This window comes from Zalophus californianus, chromosome 5 (genome assembly GCF_009762305.2).
Source record: "Zalophus californianus isolate mZalCal1 chromosome 5, mZalCal1.pri.v2, whole genome shotgun sequence".
Classification (NCBI taxonomy): Eukaryota; Metazoa; Chordata; class Mammalia; order Carnivora; family Otariidae; genus Zalophus; species Zalophus californianus.
In genome coordinates, this window is record NC_045599.1 from 58,084,172 (window position 1) to 58,108,520 (window position 24,349).

Here is a 24,349-nt window from a genome sequence, read left to right on the forward strand (position 1 = left end):
AGCAGGGCAGGAGGATGTATGCCCATGCCGGAAGGCAACAGAAGGGGGATGGGGCTGTGGGTACAAGACGGTGGGATGAGAAGCTGTTCTGCTGGGTTTGTTGTCTGAAATGGCCACCGCTTAGAATGAGAGACCTGAAAGGAACAAACGCTGCTGGTACAAGCTGCGGTCATTGGAATCCTTGCAGTGTCAAAATTGTTGTATTCGTTTAGTGGCCATCCTTCGCTTTGGAGAGAAGAAGGCCTTTGATGAGGGCCTAGGGCCCTACTGGACTTGGCCCCATTGTGGGAGCTGGCACAGATTCTGCGACAAGCCAGCAATGGAGACAGGAGAGTTGAGGTCTCCCCCAGGCAAGCCTGGCCCAGGGGAGATTTGAAATCCTGCTTATTGGTACAGGAAGAAATCGTGGCTACCAAGTTTTACCCCAACCAAAGACTCTTCTTACCTACTGTTTTTAAGAACCGTGTTGCTTCACTTGATTCCTACCATGGGCTCTGGGCCAAGGAAAGGAAAGAAATCATTCCCATTGGTTCCTGATCTCATTATCCTGGTGGGACATGGGGTCTCAAGTGGAATGAGTGAGGGGGACCAAGGTATATTTAGCCTTCCTCACCCCCTTGTATTTTGTCTTGAGGGCACTGGGAGGGGTTACTAGAGTGTCCCGAGTCTTGTGCATGGATTCCAGGAGTATACCAGGCCACACGCCATATTCCCCAAGGCTGGCTCATTCCACGAACCCACAAGTGAAACCCAATTTTTTTTACTCTGGTCATGTAGCAGAAATGCTTACAAATCTTTGACAAATAAGGACTTGCTATGGCTTGTTATTTTCCACCCTTCCCCCCCCCCCCGTTTTTAAAATAAAATATTTTGTATAGATACAGAACAATAATAAAATGAATGCTGAGTTTGTGCAGCCCAGCTTGTGAAATAGAGTCGGATTCTTTTTGTGTCCCTCCTCATTTACCGGTAGAAGAAGGTAGAACGTGGAGTTCCTGAGTAGGAGGAGCAAGGGGGACTGCTTTTCCCTGTAGGGAAGGTGTGAGCTATGGGGAAAGCCAAGCCCCAAACAAGCCCCAGGATCTCCCTCCATGTTCACCTGCTCCTCCACCTAGTATCTTTTATTCCATTTTCCAGGGTATGTACTCCATGTTACTTGCTGGCTATCTCAGCGATGCCCTTTCTCTCTTATAACGATGGAAGCAGAAATGTAGCATGTCTTTATGATGAGCAAACATTGTACCCAAATGAAGTTCTGAGACCCGGCTGTAGGCTTAGTGTAGGAAACCTTCCTGTGAAATGAGGGATGATAATCCATTTTTTTTCCTCTCTTTTTCCTGTCTGACGTGGCATTCCTGGTGACCCTTCTTCTGCTTTTGGCTTTGGGGTGCTGTAGTCTGTAGTGCCAGGTGTCTTCCTCACACTGAGAGTTGGACCTAGCCAGGTCTTGGGGTGGGAGGAGTGCTTCCGGAAGGTTTGGGGACAGCATAAAGGACAGTGGTGTCTGGGATGAGCATTGGACCTACCTTGTCCCATCCATTTGTTGCAACTTTCAAGGGCAGCCCAGCGTTGGAGATGGCCACTCATGTGGACCTGTGGTGATGCTTTCAGGCGCACTGCTGGAGTTTTCTCTACTGTTTATGTTCTTTTCTTTCTTTTTTTTTTTTTTTTGCATCTGGAAGGTAGATGTGGGTCCTGGAAGGCAGGGGCATCCCGTGGGCACGTGCTGGTCAGGAATCCACTGTTAGAGCGAACGCCATGCTTGCCTCATTGTTCTCTCTCCATGTTTCAGTGTGAGGAACGCTGGTTTGTATCTGCTGAGTGACTGCATTTTCTGCTTTGCTGCAGGTCGGGTGACCGTGAAGAGGCCTCAGTCCTTCCTCTCCTGCACGCAGGCTTCAACAGGGTACGTACGTAGGAGGGGGCTCAGCATCTCTGCGGTACGGACACATCACCTGTGACTCTCGTGTGACAGCGCAGCCATAGAGCCGCCCAGAAGCTTTAGAGAGTTGAGCTCCAGGACCGTGAGGGAAAGGAAATAACTGTTCTCGCAGGAGGCTAACAAGCAACTGCTAGTCCAGCTTTCTCCTTCATAACTTCCCGTGTCCTAGTTACCGAATTGTAATGACCTAAAAACGCATCTTCCTATACCAGGTCAAAATTCTGTAGCAACCTCACTGAAATGAGTCCCGCCTGTGAGATTCATTATACATATGTGAGTATTAGATACAGTTGAGTCCACCAAATTGGCACCCAACGTTCTGTGTTCATCAGGGCCTCGTCAGGGCTTAGACGCCGTGGCTTTCGCATCTGTGAACTCCTGGTTTAGACCGTCACTGTCAGCAACAACAGGGTCTTCGAGTGACAACCATAGGAATAACACTGACGTTCAATATGAAGCTCAAGATGGAGGACTCCAGGGGTCATGTCACCAAGACAGAGACACGGGTTGTTCCTGGTTTCACTCCTCACAAGAACAAGACGCTGCTGAGAGAATCACTGGACGTGGAGGTGAGGCTGACGCACCCCCTGCCTCACAGAGACCAGGCAGACTGTGTTAGCGGGGTGAGGGAAGCAGTTCCACACTGACCCGCACGGCCTCCCCCCGCCACTGCAGCTCCACACAGAGAGGTCTCCCCTCCTCGTCTAGTGGAAAGGGACCTCAGTGGTGACAGCGAGCTCCGCACCCTAGCACTCTGGGTTGCTTTGTGGGAGCCCCTACTCTGATCTTGCACCACGGGGATTGCAGGGGAGTGTGTGTGGCTCACTGACTGGGAATCTGACCCCCCCACTGAGAAGGGGGTGAGCCGGCAACAACCAGCACCTGGATGCTCTCAGACCAAGTTCATACCTGCAGTGCCGCAGCAGCTTCCCCAGGCAGTGGTTTCGCCCATCTGCAGAACCACGTCACAGGTACGACCAGGGAACTCTGCGGAGTGCAGATCTACCTGATTTGGAGCCTCAACTGAGGAGTTTCGCTGGCCCTCTAACTGGTTGCCTGGGCAAGGAATGGAATCACGGCCCCGGCTGCTCTGGAGGGTGTCTTCAGGCCCTGTCTGACCCGAAGGGCTGGCAACAGCTCCGGAAAGCAATACAGCCCAGTGGCTCAGGTGCCAAGAGGGGGGCATGCAGAGCTGATGGTCCCCAGAGTCAAGGCCATACCCGGCCTGGGGTGTTTCTGTGCTACATACTTGGCACAGGCAGAGGGCTTAATTCATAGCCAAGGCTGAGGGTAGCTCCCGGCCTCCCCCAACCTGCGGAGCCTGTTGAGAAAATTGAGAGTAGCCTGGAGTGACCCCTCCCCTTCTTGCCCAGGCAGGGAAGGGGAGACACAGCCACACTGGCTCTGGAGGGTGTCTTCCATCCCATTCTGCCCAGAATGGCTAGGGATATCTCCTGGAAGCCCCGTGGCTCAGCAACAGTTGAGCAGAGTCAGGCCAGAACTGATCATTTGCATAACAAAGCCAGTGGCCCTATTCCGTCAGGGAACTTGCCAAGCAGGTCTGCTTGAGTTAAGACAAAAGGGTTCTATTGCTTTGGAGATGCTTCCCCCACTGTGCTGAGGCAGGAAATGCCATTCATAGCCCCACTCATCACTGAACACAGCCTTTAGCCTGTCCAACCAGCGAACCGAACCAGAGCTTACAGGAAGCTGCAGAGTCCTCTCGGCAGCCCTACATACAGGGGTACTTGAACAGAGAGTGTAGAGCAGAACTGGGGGCTTCACCTGACCGGGAAATTCAGTGCACACTCTGGCCTAATTTGGGTCGCTAAAAAATGAGCTATGCAGACCTTGGATCCCTTCCTGCTGCCCTGCCAGGGCTGGAAGGCTAGTTCCGAGGCTCATCTACTACGGAATATAGTCCCCAGTTCTGACCATCTAGGAAGCCTGACCAGAAATTTCAGTCAACTGTAGAACCCATCCCACAGCTTCACTTGGGTAGGGAACCAAGTTGTCAGTCCCGTGCAGCTGTTCTCAGCCAGTAGCACACGCCCCTATCCCCCTTGACCTGAAAGAGACCATAATAGCATGCTCCACCTGCCCAAGGTCATTCCCAGAAATCACACTCAGAAACCCAAACTGAGCTGATGGAGAACTGTGTCTGCCAAAGCAAACCTACGAGGTCTACAAAAAAGATGAGCCCAGTTACCCAGATGCACAGATACCAACATGAGGAGTCAAGGAAAAATCAGGTCAATATGAAACACCGAAGGAGACTAATAAAGCTCCAATAACTGACTTTAAAGAAATGGAGATCTGTGGATTGTCAAAGAATTCAGAATCATCCTCTGAAAGAAGTTGAGTAAAACTGCAAGAAAACCCAGATGACTAATGACATTAGGAAAACAGTTGCACGAACAAAATGAGAAGTTTGACAAGGAAATAGCCATCAAAAAAAAAAAAAAAGAAGAAGAAAGAAAAATCCTAGAATTGAAAAACACAAGAAATGAAGAATTCAGTAGAGGGTTTCAAAAGTAGACTTGACCCTGTAGAAGAAAGAATCCATCATCTGGAGGACAGGACAGAATATTGGAAATTACTCCATTACAGACGAGTAAAAAGAAAAAAATGAGGAAGAGTGAAGAAAGCCTATGGTGATCATGGGACACAATGGAAAAAAAATACCTATAATATTCTCATTATAGGTATTACGGAAGAAGAAAAAGAAGTAAAGAAAAAATATTTAAAGCAGTAATGGCTGAAAACTTCTGAACCTGGGGAGAGAAATGGACATCGTGATCCATGAGGCCCAGAGGACCCCATATACGTTGAACCCAAATCCATAATGCTACTTTGCTATCCTGGGTTTAAAAAAAAAAAAAAAATCCATGTCATAGACCACAGAGGAGCAGGAATTGCATGCATAACGTGGTGGTTTTGTGCTTCGGTATGCTTCAGTGTGGAAGTCGCCGTGCAAGGTAGAATATTAAAGGTAGCATCGCCGTTCACATGTGTAATGGGAACGAACATTTCTCTTTAGCAGGGTCACTTACTCTCCTGACAGTTTCGTCCGTCTCCTTTCTCAAAGGCTGGCATTTGGTTCTGAATGCTGTTCTTAGGTGCTGTGTCTTAATGAGAATGCCTAAGACAATGCGTCTGAGTTCTGGAACGGAGAATTGGAAAAGAAAAATTGTCAAGCCATGTGGCTGAGACCAACTCTTACCCATCTGCTGAGAAATAATGTAAAATTATTCACGGGTTTCCTAGATGTTAGGTTAAATGTTGACCCCCACCCCAACAGTGTTCTTCACCTGTGAGGCAGGATCTCTGGGAGCTGAGAGAATGGCCTGACGCCCCGTAGGTTCTGTCAATGAGGAGTCACATGGATGCTGTTAACTGTCCTGGAATTCGCCTTTTAGTTCACTGGTCCTACCTCTGACTGGTTTAGAGATTGCTGTCTTGGCTGGAGGACCGAGATGACACATTTACTACCAGGAGAGACACCTGGCCCTCTTTGGGTGCAAATGCCACTAAGCAAATTGAGGAGGTAAAAATCCACTGTTTTCTTTTTATTTCTTTTGGAGCCTGTCAGTCACCTCTTGTAATGGCGGCTCTAGTAGGTTTCATTTGCCTTTGTCAGGATGTGCTCCTTTTTGCAGGCAGCCCCTTGGATAACACCCTTCCTGGGAGCATGAAAAATGGTACCTGTCTGGGACCACCCAGTAATCTTTAGCCCTGGGTCTGAACAAGGCTGTTTGCCAGCTAGGTCAGGGTGCCCCCAGAGAGCTTGAGCTCTTCTGTGAGAAGCACACTACACCTACTGAGCCTTTCCCTCCTGAGTTAACTGTGGCTCAGAATCCGCTCAAGCAGCTCTCCAGGTGGCTAGTCTCCTTTTTTGGGTAAAATCTTGTCTTTGGCAGCTTTCTCCCCAAGCACCCTTCCAAATATGCCCACTATTCTTGCCTTCCTTGAGGTTGTTTGTCATCTCTGGGCTGTTTTGATTGTATTAAATCATCTGCTGAAACTCAGCTCTGTGTTGCCAGCCGATTGGCCAGTGCAGCAGTCTGGGTCCGTGCATGGGGATCCAGGAACAAAATGTGCCATCCGATATTTCACAGCAGCTTCTTCTTGAAGCTTCGGTAGCTGTGTGTAAGCAGCCGACCGCACGGGGCTCAGTCTGCTGCGGGCCTTTTACAAACCAAACTTTTACTTAGCAAAGGGCGATTGCAGCGGCATCTCTGTGAACCTTGGTTGTGCCCCTTTATCCATTGGTTGGGACACTTCCTCACCAGGTGTTGGTGGAGCACTTACTCTGAAATACAATGGGCCAGGCCTGCCAGGGCTACGGAGGTTGGACACAGCTTCCCCCTGGGGAGGCTTCCTCCAGAGGAGAAAGTGGAGTGCTAAAGACGGATTGTTGGTCAAGCTCCATTTGAGGGGATTTGCTTAATCCTCATCTACACTCGAGAGATTTAATATTTTGCCATTTTTGCAGAGGAGGAAACAGGCTCAAAATAAGTAAAGAGCTTGCCAGAGCTCCTAGTCATGACAAAGTGAAGATGGAACAGTGTGTTATTGAAGTCCACACTCCCTGTTGGGTCCAGTAAAGTAGTTCCCAGACTGTACCATGGAGCACTAGTGTTCCAAAATCTCGATAGGTGTTCCAGGAAAAAGACGTCTGGGGTCAAATCAGCTTGGGAAATGAGTGAGGACTCTGTTCTTACTCTTGCCACCCCAGTGATGCCCAGTGCATGCTAGCGGTATGGCACATGAGCAGAGCGAGCGCTCTGAGAAGGTCTGCCGTAAAGAAACAGCTTTAATGTCTGAATGCAGAGCCCAGGAATCCAGCAGAATGCCTGGTGATTCTTAGCATGTTGAAGTTTGAAGGCCACTACTTTGGATTCACTCGCAGTATTTCAGCGATACCAGTTAACTATAGCCTAGGCAATCCTCCAAGGAGAGGTAGTAGAGTCTGCCTTTGGACTACAAAAACCCACATTAAGTGTTGGCTGTGTACACCCCAGTGCTTCAGTGTTTTAGAAACAGTCACTTTTGGAAAGCTGTTGTTTGCTAAATACTACGGTGTTTAGTTCTTAGAGCTAAAGAAAAATAAAAACTAAGTAATTAGAAATGAAAGTGAAAATATAGTATGATTTTGTATACTGACTTTATATACTGTAATCAATGTATTACATATATACATACATAAAGGCTTTGGAGCCTAAGGAAAATAAACCAAATGTAATGATATCTCTAGCTTTTGACATGATCAGTGACTTGAGGGCTTTTTTCCTTTATATTTTTCTGAATTTATACATTTTTTTTAAAGATTTTATTCATTTGAGACAGAATGAGCTGGGGCGGGGGAGGGGCAAACGGAGAGGGAAGCCTGACTCAGGGCTCGATCCCAGGACCCTGAGATCATGACCTGAGCCAAAGGCAGACGCTTAACTGACTGAGCCACCCAGGCATCCCCTGAATTTATACATCTTTAATTAATGTGTGTAACTTTTATAATTAAAAACAGACAACAAAAGTTAACTACTTGAGTTTGTGTCTTAAAAAAAGAAACCCGCCCAACTGTGTTTATTGCAACATTTTTGAAACTTATTTTTATCACAGATCCTTTTTAGTATCTTAGAAAGCATCCACTAACAATGCTCAGAGCTTGGCTACAGGCTGTTATATAATCTTCACCCATCCAGAAGTTGAGCCTGAACCTAACCATGTTTAGCTTCGCTTTGCAATAAAAAGAGAAAGTATTTCTCTTCTCTGTGTGTTCATGGCTTCCCCTCTTTGCTTATCCCTTACCAGCTCCCCCCTGGGATAGTGGGAGGCCAGAAGTATTCCCCAAGGGAGAAGCCATCCACACTAGGTGCATGGAAGAGTGTGTGTGTGTGTGTGTGTGTGTGTGTGTGTGTGTGTGTGAGAGAGAGTGTGAGTGAGTGAGAGTGAGGAGGAGGAGGAAGTCAGAAGATGAGGAAGTAAGCAAAGACGGGTTTCTGCTCTTGAAAAGGGTCATTCATACCACGGCATACACTGAACACGTCCAGTGTTGGATTTAAAAGACTGAGCGCAATGTGAAGCAAACACGTTTCGGTAATTCACAAGGTTGGGGAGGTAGTCTGTGTCCTTGTGTGTTTATTTTCCTGTGAGTATTCTTAACGAAGTTTTTCCCCACCTTTTTCATCAAGGGAGTTAAATATACAGTAAAATCTGGTCTGTTGTTTCTCATACATTCAAACAAGTGTTTCAAACAGCTTGACTATTTTTTTTTCCATCTCAGCTCATTTCAACTTCTCAAGTTGTCTTATGTAACAGAGTTACCTGGGGTGGGAAAAACTAAGTTCATTTGACTCTTTAAGAAGTAATTGTATGTCTTACATATTATTTTGTTTTCTTTTCAGAGATTTATGGAGGATAGCAGCATAATTGCTTGCTATAACGAACTGATTCAAATAGAACACGGGGAAGTTCGCTCTCAGTTCAAATTACGGTATGTAGCAAAATAAGGAGCGCGAGGTTAACAGGGTTGTACAGAAGTTTTTGTCATGAGGCCACTGTTCACAGGTTCCTAGCTGAATCCCAGGGGATTCTAAACTGTTAAGTAGGTAATGGTAGCTGGTAAACAGCAGATTCTAAACGGGGAGCCCTTTGCTTAAATGAAATAAATGAAAAATCATTTCTTGTTTTGACAATATTTTCCACTATTTGCAGCAGTTTTAAAATTAGATTTGAGGAAAAGTACTGTATAATTTTCATATACTTAAATTGAGGTTAAGAGTAGCCTTTGATGGGCGCCTGGGTGGCTCAGATGGTTAAGCGTCTGCCTTCGGCTCAGGTCATGATCCCAGGGTCCTGGGATCGAGTCCCGCATTGGGCTCCCTGCTCCTTGGGAGCTTGCTTCTCCCTCTCTCTCTCTCTCTCTCCCTCTGTCTCTCATGAATAAATAAATAAAATATTAAAAAAAAAAGAGTAGCCTTTGAGGATTACTTTCTATTTACTACTTTAACACTTATGAATGCCTGCTCAGGTTGTTATGAATAGGGGCAAACCAATGGGTATATTTATTATGCTAGCCGTAAGAACTGCTCTGGAACCATGATAGCAGTTTCATGAAGTCTGTGACTTCAGTATGCAAGGACGCATGTTCAAGAAATCTTATATCTCTTTACAGGCATATAGTGCTTTAAAAGCAGGCTTTTCATGAAGCTCACCTCTGAGCTGGGATTGTCTAGCTGTTGGCAGGATGTTCTGCTTTGGGGACGTCTTGGGATATGAGGGCCCTAGGTCATCCCTGGTTTTGCACAGGCTCCACTCTACCACATTCCCAGACCCTGATTTCTTCAACCTGTCCCCCTCGAGTAGAGAGAGAAGGGCAGAGCAGAGGCTCTTGCCAACCTATAGCCTGGGCGGGGGGGCGGGGGGGCGGGGGGGGGGTGGTGCAAGGGGCGCTGCAGTCCTTAGCAGCTCCACGCTGTCGGGTGCCAGAACGTCCTTGGCACGGCTTCTCTCTGGCCAACCCAGAGGTCATGATGGTTTCAGGCTCAGTGAAAAATAAGAAAGCATCTTAGTGTAATGATTATCCTTATCTTGATTACTTAATTTGCATTCAGAGAGGACAAAACCATTTATAAACTTAATTTCTTTCTGACATCCTTGGAAGTAAAATGGATTGATGTAAACCCACAAAGGCAGGTTTTGGGGAGTTTGCCCTGATTAGGGAAGTAACTTTTTGGTGGACAGAGAGCTTTAAGAGAGAGTGCTGGGAGGGGTGCCTGGATGGCTTCATCAGTTGAACTGTCTGCCTTCTGCTCAGATCATGATCTCAGGCTCCTGGGATTGAGCCCTGCATCAGGCTCCCTGCTCGGCGGGGAGTCTGCTTTTCCTTTGCCCTCTGCCCTTACCTCCCCTGCTTGTGCTCTCTCTTTCTCTCTCTCTCAAATAAATAAATAAAAATCTTAAAAAAAAAACAGTATGGGGATAAATAGTCACTTTCTTAGGTGGGAAAGTATTTTTTTAAAAAGTCAAACTAGTGGAAATTCAGGTATTTTTAACAGTCTGTAGTGAGGAATATTGCTAAGGATTTTTGAATACATAAGTTTAAAGCCCTTGGTTTCTTTGTATCTTTGTATTTATCAGCTTCAGAGAACTTCGTAAAATTTTTTGAGAAAACTCATTGCCTTTACTTCAGCAATTTCTGATGGTTATTGTCACATTGTTTTTATTCCTTGGGGTCGCTACTGTTTTTCATTGGGGATAAAAAGATTGTACTTTTAGATGTCTTCAAAATAGAACTAGAAAAACAGGGGTTTCATTTTGTTTTAATTCTTCAGCTGTGTATTATCTACAACAGAAATGAACAGCAGTCCCCTTACTGCTTTGGTGGGTAATTCCCTCATTGCATTTTAAGTAACTGCATTTTGAGTTCTCTTCAGCAATCTGGCATGTGATGGCATGTGTAGGAAGTCAGAAGGTGCCTTGTCCACGCAGGGCAAAAGCAGGTCTGGCGATCTGAAATAAACCTTCTCAGCCAACGTGGGGGTTAAAAGAAAGGGCTTCCCGTTATTGTGCTGATGAAATTTGCTTAGAGCCCGGGCACTGAACACTTATGAAGGTCTCATCAGGTTCAGAACTTGGCAAGTTTCTAAGTACATAGCACGACGAAGATCGTAGAACTTCTCAGCCCTCACTGACTGGAGCTGGTTGGAGAGGTCATAATGAAAAGGCTCAAGTTAGTAATAAAAATCAATGTGCGGTTGGCGAGTGGACTTGACCCAGGCAGGCAGTGGTGCCAGGAGGCTGGCTTTGCCCCGTGTGCGGATCCCTTTCCACAGCAGCTTCAGGTTGGCTGGTAAAGAGTCTCTCTTCCCAGTCACGGGCAACCAGCATGAGAGCAGCCCCCACAGTGGGGAAAGGAAAGCAAGAGTTCTTCACAGAAAGCCAGAGAAGGACTAAGCAGTCAGTTTCTTCCATTGCTTTTTGGCTGGTTCTGCCTCAAGCATCTCTAACTTCCTTCCCTCTTTTGGAGAAGGGTATGTGGGCCTGGTTTGACTCTTCCTGCATAACCTCTCTCTGGGCCCTGCAGTCGGGGGGTGATGATCCATTCTGTCCCTAGCTCCTTCCGCATCCGAGGACATCTAAAGAACCCACCTGCATCTCAGAGTCAGGCAGGCCACTCTGTCACTTGCTGCAGATGGGGAAAATGAGGCTCTTTATTATACAATGCCAGAATAATTATAGTCTAATTATATAATACTTTTCTTTGCAATTCCTCCCCCAGCTGCAGCTAAATATGTGACATTACTAGCATTCTGCAGGGACAGGCCATACCGCAAGGACGATGTCAAATGTTGAAGGAAGAGACTTTTGTCCAGGTCTTGGTTTGTGGTAACGAAATTTAACCAAGACAAAAGAAGGATCATGTGCTCAAATACTGAATTTTAAAATTCCATGATAAAGAGCAACTTCTAAAGAGAAGAAATAAATCCTATGTCTATGTGCTGGTTGAATTACTCTATTAAACGGCACCAATGATGAAATGGGGACTGTCTGGGGACATATGGGGTAAATTATGACCACTTACCTCTACTAATGTTTTGTCTCTTTATCAGGAAAAGGGCTATGTTAACCAAAATGCAGATAAGATTTAGCTACTTACTGGGAATTTAAACTGATCGGTTGATTCTAACACAGGACCAGCTGTTATTTCATATCAGTTTGATATCTGTCAGCCAGGACGTAGACTTCAGTCCTCAGTTTCAGCAAGAATCTAAGTGTCTGAGGGACAAAACTTTGTATTCCATGGAATGCTTCCCTTCTCATTATCAGTAGACATTGTAGAGTGCCTTATCCTGGCACGGACCCTGGTGACAGGGATAATGCAACCCAAACATCCCAGCGCCGATATTGGGACAGAGGAAAACACCGAGAGCCGGGGAGACTCTCGACAGGATCACAGCTACCCAGTATGTTGGTGGCAGTGTGGGGTGGGGTCCAGGCATGCTGCCGTGTGGTCGGAGACACTCGGCGCCCCGTCACGGCGCGACGTTCTTTGTAGACGTCACACCAGGGCCCCTGTAATACTTGCCGTGTCCAGTGGGACCTTCAAGGGCCCTTACAAAGGTGAGGGGTCGTGGCTCCATGGCCTGCACTTCATGGGTTTCCACATCGAGTTTACCTTCCTTTTGAGCTGTTTCCAGTTTTGCAACTTCTCAACCTGAAAGATACAAAAATAGATCCGAGGCACAGCTACATGGTTCCTGAGAACAGAAAATGAATACAGCTAAGGCTCTTCTGCATGAAGACTATAAATAATTAATACAAGCAATTAAATTCCCAAACTCTAGGAACATGATTTAAATTGATTACCTCATTTTGCCGCAGGTTTATTTAAATAGAACCATCAACCAAATTGGTTTGAAGCCTAGGTCTGAACAGTGCCGTGCAGCCTGTCACTGGGAGAGAACAGCCTGCTGGCCCTGCTCATGTTCTCCTCCCTCGACGGTTGATATGAATTTGTCTTGTTCCGTCGGGCATTACACTGAAGGTTTTATGCTTTGTGGATCATCACACAGTGAATATTGCATAGATAAATTTCGACAGTTGGAGCTAAGGTCTTACTTACATCAGGGCAGCTCTTGAACATTCATAGGCTGGAGGACCTGTTTAGATGCTTAGGTGAGATGCACAGGCACATTCAGGAAATGGGCAGGAGAGGAATTTATCACTTGATAAAGTGTGTTATAGCTTAATTATCCAGCTCTCGAATGTAAGGATTAGTCCACACAGAGTGTGCGTTTCCACATGGGACCCCTGGAAGACAGGCTACCCTTTCCTGTGCTGCCGGGCTGGGTTCTGGACCCACGTGCCTGGAAAGTACTACTGATGGGACGAGCTCTTGCTTGCCTCTTCGTGAAAGGTCGTGTAGTAGTGACTTTGGTAAGAATTTTAAAACCTCTTTTATTCTTTTTCTAGTATTAAATGATCTTGTTTACAAATGCAGCAATGGTATTAAGACAGTCCATGGTTCAAGTTAGACTGAAGCTACTGAAATAAGGAAACCTGTTGTATCTATCAGGGATCTCAGAGGAGTTAGGCTTACCTTGTGCTCTGCTCAGCCCATCGTGATTACATATTTACCTGCCCACACTGATACCTTCATCCCTGCAGCTACGGGAACCGTACCCTTCAATGGACTAAGATCTTCTACTCCTCATGCGGATTACGTTGCTAATATTGAATACAGTTTTTGATTAGATATTTCAGGGATACTCATGAGAAAAGATAGGTTATGATTCACTTTTCTTCTTACCACTGGCCTTTGAAAGGGTTAGAGAGTAAGGAAATACTGCCCTGGGAGCTCACAAATAGTACTAAGGACGATATGCTGAATTCTTAGATTATCCGAAGCACTTTGAGGAACGCCTCGCATAAACTCTTTTGATTTTTACAGTAACCTGTAAGGTGGGTGTTGTTATTCTCATTTTGTAGATAAGGAAGCTGGGGGCCAGCAAGGATAAAAAGTTGCTCAGGGTCCCATAACTGGCAAAATACAGAAGCAGACTTAGTTTTTTCTGCCCTCTCCAGTAGTTTAAAACAGGATGGCAAAGTTAGATGCCTTTATGAGTGGAAAAAATGAATAACATCTTAAGATATGTTTTATAAGAAGCAGCATCAATCAAGTAAACCTGTATTTTTGTGTTTTTCTTTTGTAATGGGTAAGAAAGCCCTCACTGGGGTTCTTCAAACAGCCAGGACAAATACCAAAGCTCTAGTAACTAGCTACGTGCTTTCTGTGTTAGCTAGTAAATAACTTGCTGTATTTGGAGTTGCACTAGATTAGAAGGTACCTAAGATTCTAACCAAGAACCTAGAAGTTGAAATGATGTCGAATTTTCCACTCGGACAAGAAAGGTCACCAAGAAAAGTCCTACCTGGAGGGCTGTACGATTAACCAGGCAAGGGGAATTCTGCCACATCTGCCTTCCATCGTGCCAGTGGGTGGGGTTGAAAGCAAAGTTCCATATAAAGGCTTGTTTATCAGAGATGACGAAAGAAAGGAGGAAAAAATGTTTCTGTGTCTGTTGCAAAAGGGCAGACGGAATCCCTCAGATTCAGTTTGGGCTTAATTGAGTTCTCCTAATTGTTGGGGTCTTGACTTTTCCATGACCACACTAGGAACAAAACAGAGCAGTGTTAACATGGACTCAGGAGACTTAGAAGATGGTCTCTTATAACTTGGTTCTCTTTTGTCAGTATTAAGGTTTCATTTGGCACCTAGGTGGTTCATTCCATGATACATGAAGAGTTGGCTGGATTATAGTTCTTTGTGTTTTAGTCACAGAAATATATGCTGTTGTTTATTCAAACTAACTAGTTTAGTTTGAAAGGCTAGGGTGTTTATTTTCCTTCCAAAAGGGCATGGTTTTAATGAATTTGGGGCAACTGTTCGCTTTGGTAAATTAACACATGAAATGCTAATCGTTTTATAGCTGCACTAAAGTCAATCTTTTGCAACTTTCAGGGCCTGTAATTCAGTGTTTACAGCATTAGACCACTGTCACGAAGCCATAGAAATTACAAGCGATGACCATGTGATTCAGGTATGGAGACACTTTTTATCTGGAGATGTCTCAATAGAACCTTTCAAGTTTGAGCCATCCTTTTTTTCAAGGGACTTTGCAATAAGCCTTACATTTTTGTATATTTTCTTTGGAGAAAGGAGCATCAGAGTATGTAAAAAAAAAAAAAAAAACCAACTGATGGACTTAGTTTAAGAAGTAGATAGCCAATAAGAATAAAAAATTAGTTAGATTAGAACCTGTGCTTTCTTTGACCAAGATAGGTGAAATTCTTTGACCATTTGTAAAGACAGCATTTACATGACACAGAAGTATGTCAGAATTATAGAGTAAATGCTTATAAGGGGGGGGTGCCTCTGGGAATGAAATATTTCAGAGGTACTCATTTATTTGCCTACAGTTGGTATTATAATCATAGAGCTGTCTTGTATGGTAAAGTTATCTTCTGAAGAAAATGGGTATAGTAGACAAACCTTTATTGCAGTAAAGTCATCTCACTATGTTTGTTGGAAGGTAAGACGTTTACACTTAAACAATATTCTGAAATGTAGACTTTACCACCGGTAGATACCGGCCTGCCTGCAGTTAGTTTGCATAATGGCACTGAGTTTACATCTGGAGCAATTCCGGTCATCAGCATAAAGCAAAGACAGTGCCCCATGACAGAGCCCCCACTCTACACAGACAAACCCTGCTCTCGTACCCAACCAGTAACATCAGCAGCCTGCCCTGCCTAGGCCCCGTCATAAACAGGTCCATAACGTTACCTCCTTTCCATTCAGTAACTCCGTGAAAGAGAGTGCCCCATAATACAGATGGGGAAACTGAGGCCCAGCAAGGTCAAGGAATTTACTCCAGGAAAGCCCCAGTAGTAAGTATTGGAACCAAAATATGTAGCCATGTCTTTCTGACTGCAGAGCCTGCCTTCCTGGTTCCCTGTTGGACTGTCTGTATAGAATTTTCTGGCTGTTCCATGAAGTGGGTCTGGAAGCTTCTTCATGTTGCTACCTGTTACTGCCCACCTGCACACACACAGGTCTGTATCCTGGACCGCAGAGAAACCAGACATGTTTGCTACCAACCAAGTACACATCTCGCATTCCCCTCCCTTACATCCAGACAGGACCGATGAATTCCATTCATGAAACACATTTGCTTTGCACCCCCCTCTGAGAGTGGGCAGCCAGGCTATGATTCCCATAACGAGCGGAAGGGGCTCCCTGCTCTCGCTGCCTTCCCCGTTGGTCGTCTTAACTGATGACTCCTTGAACAGGGAGCAGAGCCCCTCCATCTATAGTGAGCATTCTAAAGTGGTTAGAAACCCTGTATCTCTGGGGGAGGTACTCTGGTGGTGTCATCCCCTCCCCCCCCTTTACGGTGAATAGGAAGAAAGGGACTACCCCCTTTAAAATCTACTGGTGATCTAAAGCAAGGAGAAAGAAGTTGAATAGAGGATGTTCTGTGTAAGGGGAAGCAAAATGACATCTGGGTTATGGATTTCAAGAAGAGTCCTCCTGGACAGGATATTTCACAGACATTCTTGCACCATACCAGAGTCCTTCTCAGGGCACGGCCCCTGAAGAGTGTGTGCCTAGGGGGTAGCACTTAACTTCAGGAACAATCTTTACCTATTCATCCCTCCATCTAAACTATTTACTTGACGACATTTACACGAAGCTGACCATGTGCCAGGCACAGTCCTCACTCAGCATTTTAGATATTCTTATTTATTTCTTAAAACCATTTTATGAACCAGGCACTACTGTTGCAGCCATTTTACAGATGAGGAAACTGAGAACCAGAGAAGACAAGTAACTTGCCCACAGTCATGGAGCTGGTAATTGGCAGAGCCAGGATTTGCACTTGAGCGCATTGGCTCCAGAGTCAAGGTCCTAGAGGACCTGCTGTGTTCTGAGGTTACAGCAACCCTAGCATGAGCAAAGGGCCCTGACTGCTACCTATGTTTTCAATTTAATAGCGAAGGTAGACTAAACAGACAGGAAAATGTATGAGGATTTAGCCAACAAGGAAAACAGTACATATATCACGTATTTACTAAACAGCCCTGCTTATCCAGGGATAAATCCAAAGTAGGCTTGTCCTTGAGGATTTTTATGTCTAGTCGGGGAGAGAGATAAATAAAAACTGGGATTGGGCATGAGAAGTCACTGGAAGCCCGCACAGGAGAGAGTGGGAGCTTGTAGGAGTGGTACCAGCTCGGACTAGGCTGGGGGTCAAGGATGGCTTGCTAGAGGAGGGGAGGGACAAATCAGACTTGACAAGGCATGGAGATGGGCAAGGGCATTGTAAGTGGAGAGCATGTGGGCAGAGGCCCTGAGGCGAGAGGCCATGCTGCCCAGCCCCAGAAGGGTGGTGCCCCCCACACGTAGGTGATGGGAGAAGAAGACATGAAGACAATGTCACCACCCCTCCTCTTTTCTCACTCCTGCAAGGCTGCCTGCTAAGGCTCCAAAGCAACCTCCCAACCCCTCCAGCTCCTGGATTTCATGGCGTCAGTAAAGCTTTGTTCTCAAGGGACTAGCTCCCTGAGTGTCCCTGCATCACCGGGCTCCTTACTGCTGTCCTCGTAGTGGAGTGCAGAAGTGACTGTGATTATAGTTTGCAAGAATGTGTCTGAAGCAGCAGGTGGATGTGCATGATGCCCAAAGAAATCCATGACCTAGAGGCCATATGGTCGCATTTTCCCCATGTTGTTTCGTTCCCCTCATTCAGCCTCTCATCCGGTGATTATTCTTTGAGAAGAAATTGGAGGCTGGAGTTGGGAGCTGGGAGTCAGGCAAGGAAAGAGCTCTGAATTCCAGGGCCCCAGGCAGAATTTTGGAAAGAAACCTGTTAGTCTGCTGGCCTCGGAATGTGCTAAGGGGGCCTCGTCTCGCGCTCATGTGTGCCCAGCGCTGAAAGGGCTGCTTTCTGCCCAAACTGTTTAATTAGATGTATTGTTCAGATGATCTGGGAAGTGGCCCCAAGCCATAGCGTTGGTTAGTAGATAGTGGCAGTTAGGAGGCATGAGAGATCAAATCTCAGCCTTGCAGAGGTGTAACTAAAATAAACCCACAACCTGTTGAACTAAGTAACTTTTGTTCTAACTCATTTTTATTTTTTGAGTTTTTTATTTCATAAAAAACTTCATTTCATTGAAGATGAATAAGGCCCACACGAAGCTGGCTCTGCTAGATGAGGGCTTCTTGCTCTTGGTCTGCTAAGGAATTTCTTCCAGTGTCCCAGAGGGAACCAGGGTGCTGGCGTGCTGAAGGAAGGCACAGCTGCTCAGGGGTGAGGCAACTGCTCTGGGGAGCGTAGTGATGAGGAGCGGTTGGCACCCACATCAGAGAGTGCTCGCTCATCCGGGGAACTTCTTACTTGATAGTCCAGTGTGTCCCTCTGTGTGCCAGCAAGCACTCCTGGGGGCACACAGCACTACCCACACTGACCTATAACCACCTCCTGTTCACAGTACGTCAACCCAGCCTTTGAAAGGATGATGGGCTACCACAAAGGCGAGCTGCTGGGGAAAGAGCTCGCCGATCTGCCCAAAAGTGATAAGAACCGGGCCGACCTTCTCGACACCATCAACACCTGCATCAAGAAGGGCAAGGTCAGTGAAAGAGATCTGTAAACCCCTCCCCGATGCTCCCCCCCCCCCCGCCCCGCGAGCTCTATGTCATGTCTTTAGGATTAGCTCCTTTCCTAACAGGATAAATAAGTGAACGATCTCTTGTATTTGCAAAATGAGTCAATTGCTGGGTTAATTTTGGATACCAAATGAATGTGCTCCTTACAATGCTGTGGAATCTGATGAGTTTGCAACAGGAGAGTTTATCCTTGGGGTGAAGATATCCCACCCGTCATTGCTGCAGTCTCATTCCTGGCTCTGAGCAGAGCTCCCCCATATAGCTGTCGTGTTGTTAGTGTGCCCAGTGTTAGAGGGGACTCGAAGTTTGTGATACCAGTATTTACATGTGGGCCCAGTTCTTGGTCAGTTTTCCTCTCTCTGTTCCCTGTCCGCACCACAGCTGGGTAGAGACCTATGGCTCGCTTCTCCCTGTCATGTCCATTTGTCCAGCAGCTGAAGGCAGGGCTGTGAGTGCAACAGGCTCCTTTCCTCAAGCCCTCCCCTGCAGAGGAAGGATGTGGCTCCTGCAGTGCGTGCTCCCTGTGCGTTTTCTTTTAGGCACTCAGAATGCTTGCTCATACGACTTCTTTCATCTTGCTTTCTCTGATGTGAAGTAGTTAGATAAGCACTATATTATTTTCATTAGGGACCACTTTTTACGAATCAAATAAGTTTGGGTTTATATGGTAGGCAACATCAATTTCTTAAAAATAGGGACAGCAAGCCTGAAATGGAATCAGGACATTATCAAGTACTCTTAAAAAAAAAAAAAAAAATTGGCCAGGAAGGTACTACCACGCACCTGGCGACCCCAGTATGCACACCAGCGAGCCGCTCTTGGGAGGGGGCGCCAAGAAAAGGCTGTCGAGAAAATCCGGTTCTCGTTTTTTCCCTCCCTCCCAGAACTGGTGGAGGTGCCACGGGACCTCTCCCTCTTGAGGGCATAGGCTCTTCATCCCAGCAGGCTCCCCAGGGTCCAGAGGCAGCCAGAATGTTCATACTCCTCTTTGCTTGATCCATGGAAACTGCCAGGAGCCAGACTAATGCCAGAGAAGTCTTGGTAGGATGCCCCATAGGAGAGTAGGGGAGGACAGGTTTCAAGGAGAATTGAGAGACAAGAATTTAGAACCACATTCTCCACTTCCTCATGCGGGCAAATTGGACTCTCTGAGTCTCGGCTTACCTGTCTATAAACTAAGGATGAGATTATCGAGCTCAGAGGTTGCTGTGCAGATTTTAGGGAAGACCCTGTAAGAATCCCTTGACTTGGGGCTGCTACACCCACAGACTGAGCATGGCAACTCCACTACTCATCAACTGTCCTTGGACCCTGGGAAGGCCAGCCTGGAGGTGGACACGTTGGTCTTTGGGGACTTTGTGCATGGTGACTGCAGTCTTGGGTAGTAAGCATCACAATGGGTACAGTGATAGAGCAGTATTTAGTGGAATGGTATTGCTCAGCTTGACGAGACCCTCTCTAGAAGCAGCCATAAGCTTCGATGGGAGGATTTTAAGAGCTCTCTTTGTCTATGTAGGAGTGGCAGGGGGTTTACTATGCGAGACGGAAATCCGGGGACAGCATCCAACAGCACGTGAAGATCACCCCGGTGATTGGCCAAGGAGGGTGAGAGTGAACTTCTTGATCTCTTTTAGTTGAAGGGCTCCTGTGGGCACTGGGTTTGCATATTGAAATGCCGGTGTAAGCACTAGGCCCCCAAATACGGTGGGTTGGGCCTGTGCATAGCATATACCGTGGACGATTCCACATGGTTGGCAACAGCCCCCAGACGTGGCTTTCCCTCCCCCTCTCTGCTCCTATTGATGGGCTTTACAAAGCATCTCCCCAGCTGCCCACCTTCACCTGATCCTCTGTGGTTCCATTATCCCCACTACCCCCTGAAGGAGCTGTGTTTAGGCCTTCCCCTGTCAAAATAACAACAAAACAACAGGGCTCGCTGGCCTCAGCCCTGCCCTGGGAGCCAGGCTTCTCTCCTTGAGGCACTGGCTCTGTAGTGGTTCTCTCCGGGCTGGCTCTGGGCTTGTTCCCCAAGGCAGAGAGAGCCCTGGAGGTCATGGTTACGTAGAGAAAGGTGTGTTTGACTAGAACCTGAGGTGATCTGATTTCATTTAATCTCAGATTATCAGAGAAGACTGTTCAAGAAGGTAAATACGTAATCTCTTTTCCTTCTCCCAGTTCAATTTTGTGAGAGGGTTTACAAAGGCAAAGAGGATCCCCAAACAGTATGTCACTGAGGAGCCTTTAGTAAACTGGCTTGAAGGTCAACACTAGCTTCATAGCACAGTTTACAGCGGACACATGCTGTCCTGTGATGTTTTGGAAGAAGAGGTATGAGTTTTTCAGGCCAGTAACCGGAAGTGGAAAGTCCTGCCTGTGACTTTTAGGACTACCTGAGTTCCTTCCAGATTGTTGGGTGGTTAGAAAACAAAACATTCTGTAAAGTGAGCAAAATGCCTGGAAGTCATTTCCTCTCCCATTTTACTTGTTTGGTAAGTTTTGAAATTGTTACCCCTCGGTTCAGAGACCACTGTCTTGTATTTCCTGGCATTTAGCTTCCCTCTGGGTGGTGGGGCCCTGGCAGTCCTGACAAGGGTTATGAGCACAGAGAGAGGCCTCCAGGCCCCCTTGGCATGGCCATTTCCACCAGCGGTCCGCGCTCAGAGGCCATGATGGCTGTCACATTGGTGGTATTATCATCCTTAGACCGTCTTTTCAGAAAACTTGAGTTAAAATGGACTGTGTGTGTGTGTGTGTCCAGAATTCTTAGGTAACCAAGGCAGAAGAGACCCTATTGCTTGGAATTTCTGTCAGAATGAGTTTTTCTGATCTTTCTGATTTTACAGATTAAGAGAGTTCTTTTGTCTAGACACAGTGCTATTTTCCCCCAGTTGTAGGCAGTGTACTATTAGGAAATTCTTTTGAAAAGTAGATAAATCTCTCCTCTTCCCAATTTTAGTGAAGCTCATTACAGAATAACTGGTATTTTCTATGCTCTCTTCAGGGTCTTCTAGAGAAGGTTGAATCAAAGGAAGAGAGACAGAGAGGAGCTTCTTTCCTATTCCCATAAAATCTCACATAGCCCCCTGGAATTCCTGGTTCCACTGTCAGTAGAAAAATCTACCTTGAACTGATTTTTATGCCGGGCTGAGGCAGCTATAGTCTCTTTTGGTCTCTCTTGTGGTCATGAGCTAGACTATAGGCTGTTTGGGGATTCTGTCCATAACCTTGAATTAAGACGAGTTTTCTCTGCCTGAAAACTGGCATCATTGTGATGACCGTGCTGTGAAAGAATATGGAATATTAATGTAAACACAGCAACCATGTAATTTGGTCATTGTCCAAATGAGTCTTCTGCTTTTTATATCAGCTGTAAAATTATTAGTGTCAGTGGAATTAAAACCAGTTTTGTCTGGAGTAGCATTTCATCCTATCACTGAAGATACCTAGGAGACAAGCTTCAGGAATCTGTTGCAAGATGAAATACCCATTAGGAAAGTGCTTCTGAGCCAAATGTGACTAAAAGGGAAGCCTGGTTTCTGAAGGCATGTGTGGGCTCTGTATGAAAAATGGGTTTTCCGTAGACTACGTTTTGTTTGAAACTTAAATCTGCCCAAGAATGGACCCTGGGGTTTTGCTTTAAGAAATTCTGTTAATGTTTTCATTTGCTGATTTGTTGAATCATCTCCTGTCTGACTCACTAATAACTGATCATTTATGTTATTAGGAAAATTAGGCATTTTGTCTCCCTCAAGAAACTGTGTTGTACCACTGACAATAATAAGCAGGTATGGTATTCAGTTTCCTTCCTTCGCTTTGTCAGCTTGACCATGCGTTACGTTCTCATCACTGTTTTCTGCTTGTCTTTCTCCATAGCTTACTGTAGTTGTCAGTTTAGGAGATTTATGGCAAAATTAGACTCCTTTAACAAATAGTTAAAAAAATGTCCTGCCAGCTTCTGCTTTATTAGTAATACACATCAGTTATGATTTAGCTTGTGGCCATGCAACTAAAGACTAATACAATAGAGCATAAAATTCTTCTTCCAAATAAAAACCGTTTTATTTTTTCTATCTTACTTTCTTAAATGAATGAAAAGCATATATGTATTTGAGCATTTCACTCCTACAAATTCTTATCAAAAACAATCGTTCCAAATTAGTAAAAGTTAGTACTATGAGCACTATTTGTTTTTACCATTTACATCATGTAGAACAACACATTAGAATCTTGTTTTCAGAGTAACAGAATTTTAATAAGTTGCTATGTTGAAGAACATTTAAAGATAGTTTTATCAGAGAGAGCAATGCTGATAGTGGTATATTTTCTTTTTTAATTATACTTCTAATACTGGATTATGTGTATTTTCATGCTTTAAAGTTTATTGGTTAAAAGGTGCTGAAGTAATTACTAGTGATCTATGTTTGAAAACACAAGTACGACCTTTGATATATATGGAGATTTTAAAAGAAGGGATAATATCTTAAAAGGATATGAAGGTCTTTGGGGCATAATACATTTTAAGGGAGCATGTTGGGGAGTTGGAGAGTGTGGGATTAGATGGTGGAGGCTGGCCAGGCAAGGAGAGGAACTGCTGAGTGATAGGACCAGTGGACACCTGGGTTCCCCCACCTTGAGTAGGCAGCTGCCAGAGGGGAGGCGGGCCTGGGTGCCGTGAGGCCATGCAGGACGTTCAGCTGGTGTCTCAGTCCATCGAAGGTACCCACGCCTCATCCTTTTTTTTAAAATAATGATTCAGTACTTGTATATATTGCAAAATGATCACTACGATAAGTCAAGTTAACATGCATCACTAGACATGATTATAAAATTTTTTTCTTATAATGAGATCTTCTTTTGAGACCTATTCTCTTAGCAACTTTCACCCCAATTTACATTAGTGTTAACGAGTCACTGTGCTGTACATTATATCCCCATGACTTACTTGTTTTATAAGTGGAAATCTGTACTTTTGACCCCCTTCACCCATTTCCCTCCCCACCCCTCTGCCCCCACCCCGCCTCTTGCAACCAACCTGTTCTCTGCATCTATATGATTGGTTTTTTGTTTCTGGTTTTGGTTGTACATGTAAGTGATACCATATAGTATTTGTCTTCCTTCATCTATCTTACTTCACTTAGCGTAATGACCTCAAGGTCCATCCATGTTGTCGCAAATAGCAAGACTTCCTCCTTTCTCATGGCTGAATAATGCTCCATTGTATATATTTTCCACATTTTCTTTGTCCATTCATCCATCAGTGGACACTTAGGTTGTTTCTGGGTCTTGGCTGTTGTAAACTATGCTGCCATGAACCTAGGAATGTGTATATCTTCTTGAGTTAGTGTTTTCCTTTCCTTTGATTAAATGTCCAGGAGTAAATTGCTAGAATATATGGTAATTCCATTTTAAATTTTTTGAGGAACCTGCACAGTGCTGTGCCAGTATATATTCCCACCAACAGTGCATGAGGGTTCCCTTTTCTCTGTATCTTAGCCAATACTTGTCATTTCATATCTTTTTGATACCAGCCATTCTAACAGAGGTGAGTTGATACCTCATTGTGATACTGATTTGCATTGTCCTGATGACTAGTGATGTTGAGCCTTTTTGCATGTACCTGTTGGCCATCTTTATGTCTTCTTTGAAAAAATGTCTATTTAGATCTTCTGCCAATTTTTAAGTCAGATTTTTTTTTTTGTTTTGCTGTTGAGTTGTATGAGTTCTTTATATATTTTGGATATTAACCCCTAACCTGATATGATTTGCAAGTATTTTTTCCCATTTGGTAAGTTGCCTTTTTATTTTGTTGATAGTCTCCATTGCTGTGCAGAAGCTTTTTAGTTTGATGGTAGTCTCAATTATTTATTTTTCTTTTGTTGCATTTGCTTTTGGTGTCATACCTGAAAAATCATAGCCAAGACTGATGTCAAAGAGCTTAGTGCCTGTGTTTCCTTCTAGGCGTTTTATTGTTTCAGATAATATATATGTTCAAATATTTCATCCATTTTGAGTTGATTTTTTTCTGTATGGTCTAAGATAATGGCCCAGCTTTCATTCTTTTGCATGTGGCAGTTAAGTTTTCCCAGTACCGTTTATTGAACAGATTATACCTTCCCCATTGTATATTGTCGGCTTGTCATAAATTAATTGACCACATATATGTGGGTTTA

At 45.1% G+C, this 24,349-nt stretch overlaps 1 protein-coding gene across 5 annotated transcripts in view; it reads left to right on the forward strand.

The window, feature by feature from the left end:
- PDE8B (phosphodiesterase 8B) overlaps window positions 1-24,349 on the forward strand; it is a 240,178-nt gene that overhangs the window by 157,918 nt on the left and 57,911 nt on the right. For 4 of the 5 annotated variants that reach the window (XM_035727516.1, XM_035727517.1, XM_035727513.1 and 1 more), the window contains exons 5-10: window positions 1,849-1,906; window positions 8,350-8,438; window positions 14,469-14,547; window positions 18,002-18,142; window positions 19,696-19,784; window positions 21,904-21,964. In XM_035727516.1, the coding sequence (XP_035583409.1) occupies window positions 1,849-1,906; window positions 8,350-8,438; window positions 14,469-14,547; window positions 18,002-18,142; window positions 19,696-19,784; window positions 21,904-21,964 (517 nt within the window). The remainder of the gene's footprint in view (window positions 1-1,848; window positions 1,907-8,349; window positions 8,439-14,468; window positions 14,548-18,001; window positions 18,143-19,695; window positions 19,785-21,903; window positions 21,965-24,349) is intronic. The other variant, XM_035727515.1, reaches the window with a different exon arrangement.